The sequence below is a fragment of the Python bivittatus genome, unplaced genomic scaffold, assembly GCF_059951505.1.
Source record: "Python bivittatus isolate LINGU-HERP-01145 unplaced genomic scaffold, Pbiv_v1 ctg000470_np1212, whole genome shotgun sequence".
Taxonomy (NCBI): domain Eukaryota; kingdom Metazoa; phylum Chordata; class Lepidosauria; order Squamata; family Pythonidae; genus Python; species Python bivittatus.
In genome coordinates, this window is record NW_028277065.1 from 2,728,697 (window position 1) to 2,738,931 (window position 10,235).

The 10,235-nt window shown below is 36.3% G+C and overlaps 1 protein-coding gene across 1 annotated transcript; it reads right to left on the bottom strand.

Annotated features, from left to right (window-relative positions):
* Positions 1-9,410: 9,410 nt before the first annotated feature.
* On the bottom strand, positions 9,411-10,235 carry LOC103059450 (olfactory receptor 6B1-like). Its single transcript, XM_007438182.2, has one exon. The coding sequence runs from the start codon at positions 10,233-10,235 to the stop codon at positions 9,411-9,413; it is 825 nt and encodes a 274-aa protein (XP_007438244.2).

Below are 10,235 nucleotides of genomic sequence, written 5' to 3' on the forward strand. Positions count from 1 at the left end.
ACGTAGAGTTGGAGAAATACTTCATAATCATGTTAATGTTGTTGGTTTTCTGTAAAACATTTTCCATTTGTGTGTGTTTCCTTGACTTCTGTACTACATTTTAATTATTCCTGGTTTCCAAATAAGTCATTCATGCTAGTGCCAATGCTATATTACTACATATAAATGGATGATATTTAATTTGAAATGTCTTCTAAACTCTAATACTTATCACACTAATGTAATTTTATGTCATTTTGGTTAACCAGCCTTCCATTCTAATATAAGGTTACTTATATTGTTTAAGGATATAGTTTACTTTCATTGAGTTGAACTGAGTTTCTTCTACAAAGACATCATTATCTTCAGCATGGTATTAATATTTTCAAGGGCCTGATATTTAAAGTTGGTGTTTGCCACCTAACATGGAATGGCCAATAGAAAAGAAAATTGAGGCAATAATTTTGAAAAATGAGAACAAAATCATTTGAAACTCTTGAGGGTAGGAAAAGTGTATGTCTTGTATTACAAATTGGAGTTACTGTAATAACAATATTATTTCCTAGCATTTTTTTTTAATTGAAATGCAGTAGAACCCATTGATGACAGTGCTGGCTCTAAGAAGCCCCCAAGGAATTAATAAAGTTATTATATTCTGATTCACTGCTGAGCAATGTCATCCTGATCTCTGTTAGTGCAATGCATGATAAATAAAATGGCTGGTGAAATCTTTCAGCTTTTCTTTCCCTCTTGTACATTTCACTGGCAGTGGAAAAAAACTGTGCCAGTCACAGTGCCAAAGCAGGAATAGGGGTCAGGTAGATGCAGGACTGTCATCTTTAGGCTTCTGTGCCCCTTCTCCTGCACCCCATTTTATCATGACTCATAACAAAGGGTTAAAAAAATGAATTGGAGCCATGTAGGGAGCTGAGTCATAAGCAGGACTTCTACTTAGGATCTTTCTCCCTTTCCATCCCTTTATTTATGTAGATAATGAGTCCCAACTTCTCCATTCCTCTGTGTTCTGTTTTGGAAGCCAGTTAAGGAGATTGGTCCTATCATTCTACTGTGTCCCAGTTTTCAGCTTTGTGCTAAACAAGTACTGTAAGTGTTAAAGTTAAAACACTTGCAGCATTGGCAGCTGAGCAGTGTAGCATTATTATGTAGTTCTGTTAGACCTCTGACACAGTGCTACCATGTTGAATTCTTTAGGGAGACAACAGCGGAACAGTGGCAGATACCACTGATCAGGGATTGGAGAAGAGGGACACGCCTGCTTCAACCTGAAATGGCTAATGAGTGCTGCTCTGCTCCTTCTCACTAATGCTTACCAGATTTTTCCTCTGATACAATTGGAGGTGATTTTACATGTCTGGCAGCTGTTGTTGGATGCTGCCAGCTTAAAGGGGAACCATTGCTTTAATGCTAGTCCAGTTGGTGGTTTAAACATCTCACTCAAGGGCTGGGACAAGATGAAGGCAATGTTATGAGGATGCAGATGAAAGAAAGATGTTGCCAAGGACCTTTATCTGAAAGTTAGGTGCAAGTGAGTAAAGCCTCTGATTCTAGCATTTTTGTGACCTACTCCTCTTCCCCAACAGTTTCCACTGAATCTTTAAATATTTACAGAATATAGATTAAGCATTTAGCTGAGTCTAATTCTCACCTAATACTTTTTCCTCCTATTCCTTAGAGTGACAGAGGAGGAAAGAGGGACTGCCTATGATCCTCCATGTAGGAAGTCCAGATGATCTCTTTATAAATTCTGAAGTAGAGAACATCTTATTAAGGGCTGGGGTCTGCATATAAACAATACATAGTAAACTGAGATATGGGTAATACCCTGAGATGGACAGACCAGAAAGTCTGATAAGCAGATGTCCAAAACTAGCACTCCATGATACCCAAGACCTTCATCCCAAGGACTAACTATATGAGTTTAAGGTAAATAAATTCATTGTGTAGCCACAGGTCATAACAATGTAGGATAGGATAGGATAACAATAACAATAACAATAACAATAACAATAACAATAACCTAATAAAAAGATTGTTAGATGCAAAGTGGAAGGAAAGAGAAAATAATGGAAGGAAAGAAAAGAGGACAATAACCAGCAGCAAAGTGGATGGACTCAGTTACAGTGGCAATGAGTGCACCATTGGAGGACCTGAAGGACCAGGTTAGGAACAGATTGTCATGGAGAAAACATATCTCTTTGGTAACTGAAAGGTTACACCAACTTGATGCCATGTAATCAATCATAAGTGCAAAGAGGTCAAAACAAAAGAAAACTAGAGCTATGATTAAGAACTTAATTATTCCTTTTCAAGTTTAAATGGCAACACAGCAAAAGTAGCAACTGACTACTAACATTTGGAAATTTATCTGCAAGAAGATCATTCAGTCAAGGTCATTGAATTCACCCACCATCAATATTTTGCTCCTCATATTGTTAATAGGGCAATAGTGAATAATGTCTTTAACTTGGCTGACATTGCAGGGACAGAGATTCTGTTCAAAAGGGCACTTACAATATCTCCCTTCAAAATATTCAAAGGGATGATCTGCAAGTGAAAGGATATACAACCTTCTATGTTATTTTTAAAATTATGAAAACAAGATGAAAATTTGGATGACTATACTGCAATAAAATCGTTATCGGCATGCCTTTCAAAAAGCCTTATTAAGTTCCTCCAAAGGGGGTATGGAACACATTTATAAGATAGGTGATATTGATTCCCAGTTGTAGTAATGGAGAAAACAACATTTACAAGGTGGGATTCTTGAAGGCTTTCTAGTTTCTTATATGGCCCCAACAATGCAAGATGTACTTTAATGATGTATCATAATTTATTCTCACTTTTCCCTTTTACAATAATCAGTTAAACTGGCCAATAATCTTCTAAGGCCAATCTTGGTACAGAAAATGAGAGCCATGTCATTGGCGTACATTAAAATTGAATGTTTCCATCCATTAAATGAAAGAGAAAAAAAGTTTTGTGACTTCAAGGCCATTACAATGTCAATATAAAAGCTAAATATGAAAGGAACAAGTGAACAGCCTGATTTGACTGCTATCTCCAATGAAATAGGAACTGACAGAGATCCTTGTGGATTCATTACTTATCTGGCCATAATATCAGTGGGTAATTCAATTATTATTTTGAAGAGACACCTGTTGATGTCTGTCCTTGCAAGTTTGTCCCATAATTGGGACCTGTCAATTGAATCAAAGGCAGAGGTAAGATCAATGAATGCGACACAAAGTTGTTTTGTGCATCTGTTGGTATATTTCTGAATAAAAGCCCTCAGAGTGGTTCAGTGATCTATTATATTAAGTCTTTTTTGATCAAATCAATTTTTTATTATAGTTATAGACCAGCATAAATGTTTTTTTCAACATCCTGTGTATTCCATATAGAAAAATGTCCTCCCCCTCCCAATCTTTTAATTTACTCAACAGATGTCAGACGTAAGATTCAGAGGCATGCCCAAGACTTTGGAAAGGTGAATCTTGAAGAACAATTCAACAACTTGATGCAAAAGTGTCTAAAAATAGAAAGATATCTCCTAGAAATTGAGTACCTTTTCAGGATAAATTCTGCAATGGCACAAAGGGGCGGGGGGAAGCCCCCGGATATCCTCATTAGATTTTTACACAAGAGAACAAGAGATGCTATTCTAAAACAGCAGATTGAGACCTATTTGATTATAGAAAGAAAGATGATTCAAATATTTTAAAATATCTCCTCCATAATATATTTTTTAAAAAAGAAGAGAATTTGAATTTCTTACAAGTGTTTTAAGAATCAAACAAATCAGATACATATGGAGAATTCCATTTGCCTTAGAAGTCTTTTTAGAAACAAACAAACAAAAAATAACCATGAGGACAACGTTAGAGGCCTCTTTCCTACATGAAAAATTGACTGTTCAGAATACAATAAACTTTTTGACATGTGAAAGAATATTGGAAATGAAGATGAAAAAGTGGATATAGCATCAGCACTGAATTGTATTCCAAATGGAAACGATAACATTGATTTTATTGAATGTAAATGAATTAAACTCACCCAACCAAAGAAATATATATATATTTTAATAAACTTTAAAAAAAACACCACAATGCTAGGACAGGAATATTTAGCAGCAGAAGGAACAAGAAAAAAACTGAGTAGTAGTTTATCTTCATGGGAACCATTAGAACAATCAAAAAACAAGCAACAAAGAATTTTAATTCTGCTATTAGGAAAAGAAGGCAAAACTTTTAACACTAGAATCCACTTATGTCCCATATAAGAACAAGGAAAAAATTTATGAAAGATTTTTTTTTCCACATTCTTATAGAAATTGCAGATGGAGAAATTTATTTATTTATTCACAAAACTATAAAAGAAAAAAGAGAGACAAAAACATACAAGATGTATATTTACAGACATACATATGTATCAGTAAATTGAAGCCATGCAGCCATTACATTTATCCATTGCTGATCTATATTAATCAAATCTTTAAACCACTGAATATTAAAGCCATATGTTTGTCTTTCTGATGCTGAACAGTAAGTTTTTTGACTGTCCATTTTCTTTGTTCAGAACTTAACTCTCATGAGACAGAGTATAACGAATATAAACATCTGAAAATATTAAATCTTGAAGTTGAGTTAATATAAGTAATTGCTTCTTACCAAAATAGAACTATATATTTAAATAAAGCATTAATTTTGCTGCATTTCCAATAACAGAAATACAATGAGGTCATTTCCAAACTAGTATTTCTTGTTGAAAAGGACGTAAGCCAAAAACCTATTGAATTTTTTTCCCCCAAGATCTCTTCTTTTTGGTTGGTTAAGTAAAATATGTAAGCAAAATGAATGAATGAATGAATGAATGAATGAATGAATGAATGAATGAATGAATGAATGAAAAGATACACACTTAAAATATTTTGAAAAAAAAGTAAGAAAAAGCAAAACAAAAAAGAATTTAAAAAATATAAAAAGGGCATTCTGGTAGTCCCCTTCTCTTTCTTTCTTGCCCCCTCCACCCATTTATTTATTATTTCAATTTCAAGGTTCTATGACTCAAGGCTTACAGATAAATAATAAAAGAAAACAAAATATATCAAAAGGAAAAAGAAGAAAGCTAACCAGAACCAAAAGCTCAAAAGCCAAATGACCAATAACCAATCAAAGGGGCTTGACCCCCATTCTAGTTAAGGCCTGGGAGAACAACCAGGTCTTAAGCAGTTTTCAAAAGATCAGCTTGGTGGGAACAGTCTGAATCTCCAGGGGGATATCATTCCACAGGCCAGGAGCAATCACTGAGAAGGCACTTCTAGGGTCCTGTAAGATGACACAGTTTAATAGAAGGACCTGAAGCCTGCCCACTGTAGGTGACCAGACTGGATAAAAACATATGGAGATAGGTGGTGGCTCAAATAACAGGCCTTATACCATGGATAGCAACTTGAATCACAACTGGCAACCAGTGCATCTCATGAAGCAGCAAGCATATTCTGCAACACACCCATCACTGCCCACGCCACAGCATTGGATAAGTTGTAGCTTCCAAGTGGTCTTCAAGGGCAGTCTCATGTAGAACACATTATAGTAATCCAATTAAACGGTGACCAAGGCATGAGTCACTGTCTGAATGGGCACAACTGATATCCAAATTGAACCTGTCCAAAGGCCCTCCTGGCCATAGCTGCCACCCCCATCCAGGCTCATAAAGCCTCCAGGCACTGGGTCAGAACTTGACAGCATTACTTGGTCACCCTGGGATCAAGATGTATAATTGGGTATCTGACTCCAAACCCAGAAGTCTCATGTAAATGTTAAAAGGGGATGGGGGAGGGTAGAGCCCTCCATCAACCAACAAGTGAGGGGTCATGGATACAACCTCTTAACCCCTGTCAACACTGATTGGATCCACAGAGAAAGGAGGAGATCCACTACAAAACTATGGGCCCCACAGCAATCCCTCAAGCTGGCCCAATAGGATACTGTGGTTGACAGTATTGAAATCTGCTGAGAGATCAAAGAGCACCCAGATAAATGCATCTCCTCCATCATGCTTCACTGCTCATTGACATGTGTGACCAATGTTGTCTCCATTCTGAACCACAACCTAAAGCCCAAATACCCTCTCCATCACCTCCCTAGAAAGGAGAGGAGACTGTACAAAAATTATCCAGGATGGTTGGATCTAACAATGGCTTCTCAAGGAGGGAGCACTTCATAGCCTTAGTCAGAGCTGATGGAACAACCCCCTCCCCCAGAGAAAGAGACACCACCACATGGGTCCAACTACAATCACCTCATGGGTGGCCTTAAATATCCAGAAGCACCCTGGATCTAACAAATAAAACACCATCTAACAGAGCATCCTATCCATTCCCTCAGGAGTTACAAAGTCAGGCTTCCTCCAGATAACTCTACAAGTTTTAGAGTCCAATTCTGAGTGAATCTGAATGACTTTATATCTGGAATAGTGAGAATATTCCTCAAGGCAGCCCTGCAGATGGTCCTGTGATCCATCTCTCCCCAGCAGGGATGGGAACAGGTGGCTATTGGCAGATGTCATAAGGACAGAGAAATAACATCACATTGCCACCTTTATGATCATGATATAATCCCTAAGATGTTCAGCTGGATTCATTCTTTGTCTTCTTTCATTGGTGTTCTAGGCTTCTCTTCATCACTTCATCTCCTGGAGTGCTCAGTGAACCAAGGTTCACAGCAGGACTGGCATAAGAGGAGAGGTTGCAATGCAGTCTAAGGCCTCAGCCACCCACCCAAACCAGGCTGCAACTAAGGCCTCAGGTGGACTACCCATCAGATCCTTGGGGAAAACCCCAAGCTCCTTCTAAACCTTACTGGGTTCATCAGATGCCTGGAGCTAGCAATCTAACAGGCCCTCTCTCCCCATGAGATAGGGTGACCGTAGTAAGCCAAAATGCAACTAGAGGGTGATATGACCACGAGAACAGACTAATGTCAATGTCCTCCAAAATGTTATCATGTTGTAAGTGCCTCAAGACAAGACCCAGGTCTAGTGTGAGACCACTAGTATGTATTGGGATTGGGACTTTATCTGACAGGATGCAACAAATACATTTCAAAACAATTATGGAAAGAAATAAAGCAAGATATTTATAGGTAGGAAAACCTAAAACTTTCTTAGCTAGGGCTTATTAAGCAGGAAAAAAGAATACATAGTAAATATACAGTAAAAAAGAATACACCACCAAAGTTATTTAAGGCAGATAAATACCCTAAAGAGAAAATTCACCTATTTGGATCATCTTCTCATATAGTGTTCAGCATCAAGAGATTGCCACATGTAAAGAACTGTTCTTAGGATGTGCAAATCAAATTTGAATCACAAACCACTGCCAAAAATTATCCTCAGAACCATTTACAATATACATGGATTCAGTGAGAAAATCCACTTGAGCGAGTGTGATTAGTGAACTGTGCTGTATTTTGGGGACTTCTTGATCATTCTGATTAATGGACTCCTGAATATCTGCCCAAAGTCTCAGCTTAATAGTACCATACATACAGAACTCTGTTCTGTTCCTCAGAGGTGCAAATGGAATTCAAGCTACATATTGTGTGTTATTTCACAACATTTCTGAAGAGAGATTTCTCCCTTCTTTCATATAATACATAAAACAAAGCTGTAATCTGAAATTCCAAACTGCCAGAGATAGTGAAGACACATGTAAGAGAAACAGAGATTTGTAACTCTTTCTTTTCATATTCTTTTTCTGAATATTCCTATGTTTATTAATACATGCACAAACCACAGCTCGATTGATATAAATACAAGATTCCAGGGTGTAGAATAAATAATCTCCACCCGTTTCTTCTATTTCTGTTTGGCTCCCCATAAGCACTCAAACCATTATAGTACTGGCAAAGGTTCATTGCAACAATATTCTGTTTCCCATTGGCCAGGCAGACAGCAGTGGGCATGACTTGAATGCTGCAGCTGATCAGTTGTGTTCAGTGGACTTTCAGCTGCCAGACTTTCATAGTGAGTTTTTCTTTTCCTTTTTTAAATGAAATAAAAACTTTTTTACCCACATGTGGTTTACAACTTCAATTTCTTTCCTGAGCAAATGACTGAGAAAGGCTAGAATACAACTCAATGGTTTACCAGGTTTGGAGTTTGCAGAAGACAACTGACTAGGGGAGGTAGTTAGGTTCAAACATGATCAATGTAGTTTTGAATTACATCTGTCCCTTTCTTCTGCCATCCTAATTGGATTAGTGTATTCATACAACATGCTGTCCTCTGAAATGTGGTATATTAGTTAGGATGGAATTACTTTATACTCTGAAAGTATTTTAATCCTAAATAATATACCTAATTTAATAGCTAACTCAATCTTTAAAATTAGGTGAATTATATTAAAGTTTCTTCTACAGATACAGATTACCAAAGAACATACTGGTTAAGACAGTGCATCTTCACGGTCATGTCCGAGTTCGAAGTGATTCTAACTGAATATATATATATATATATATATATATATATATATATATATATATATATATATATATATTACAATGGGAAGAAAAAATATGTAAAAGTGCTTTAGCATAAAAGTGAAAAAATACAACAAAAAGTAACAAAATGTTATTGTATCATTATAACAGTGAACAATTACAATTCTATATATGTTTATCAAATGCAAATATTATTCACGTACTTTTTTTTTTAACCCAGTGTATTTTGTATAAATGAGTCCCATATTTCATTATACTTGTCCATACAAACTCTTCATCTATATGCAATATGTTCATAAGTAGCAAGTGTAATCCATTGACTAAATGGGGCCATACATTTATTTTTCCAATGCTGCAATATCAGTCTTTTGCTCACAGTAAGGGCACAGAGAATCCATTTATGTCATCCTGTTGTCAAGTTCCATGTACAAGTTATATAGTTCAAAAGAATATTATCTTCTGAAAATGTTAGCTTTTGTCACACGATCTTATTTACTGTATATATTACTTTCTCCCAAAACTTAATAAGTATAGGACATTGTAGAAACATATGCTTTAAAGAGGCATTACCCTTATTACATCTCCCACAAAATACTGTTTTTGACAATCCTTTTCTATACAGACACAGTGGTATTCAAAAAATTCTAAATAAGTTAGGAAATCTAGTTAACAAATTGTAAACAAGGTTGTTGGTTAAGAACCTGTCCCAATGATGAAGATATATATGAAATATATTAAAAGCACTTTTTCAAGCTGCAACCATTTTCACACTTGAAAATAAGTCCCTTTCAAGAGAGTTGGATTTAACCCTGACATGTAAACATATAGAGGTTTCTCTTTTAATCAACCTTCAAAAAGAACTCATTATAAGGTCAGTGGTAAAACCATTTCCTCTTTATATCTAGAATGTTAGTGACTTTTAGAAAGCATTGTGAGTATTTTCTTCATTGCTTCCTTTACTTCTTTGTTCCTTAAACTATAGACAATGGGATTAACCAAAGGAGTGAGCAGAGTGTAGAACAGGGAAAACAGTTTCTTCAAGTTACTCAGTGAACTTAAGTTTGGTAAAACATAAACAATGATCAGAGAGCCATAAAAGCAACCAACCACTGTGAGATGACAGGAACAAGTTGAGAATGCCTTTTGTTTTCCTTTTATGGATGGGATTCTCAAAATGTTCTTAATGATGCAAACATAAGAGGTCAAAGTTATAATAAATGGAGCCAGAGTTCCTAAGAAGGAGATAATGAAAGCTATAGTTTCCACCAAAGTGGTATCATCACATGAAAGCCTTATCAATGGGATCAGATCACAGAAAAAATGGTTAATTTTGTTGGGTCCACAGAAACTTAGCTGAGATACCAAGTATATGATAAAACTGATAAACAATGAACCACTTATCCATGACCCAGTAATAAGCACAATGCAAATTTTGCTATTCATAAGCATTGCATAATGCAATGGTTTGCATATCGCTAAATAACGGTCATAAGACATCACCGCCAGAAAATAGCATTCTGTAGTTGCAAGATACCCAAAGAAATAAAGTTGTGCAAAGCATCCACTAATAGAAATGGTGTTATCTTCACTCAGAAACCTGGCTAGCATCCTCGGCATGATGGTACAACTGTAGCAAGTCTCCAGGCAGGACAGGTTTCCCAGGAAGAAATACATGGGGGTGTGAAGCTGTTGGTCAATGATCACCAGAAGAATTATGAGAATGTTCCCAGTCAT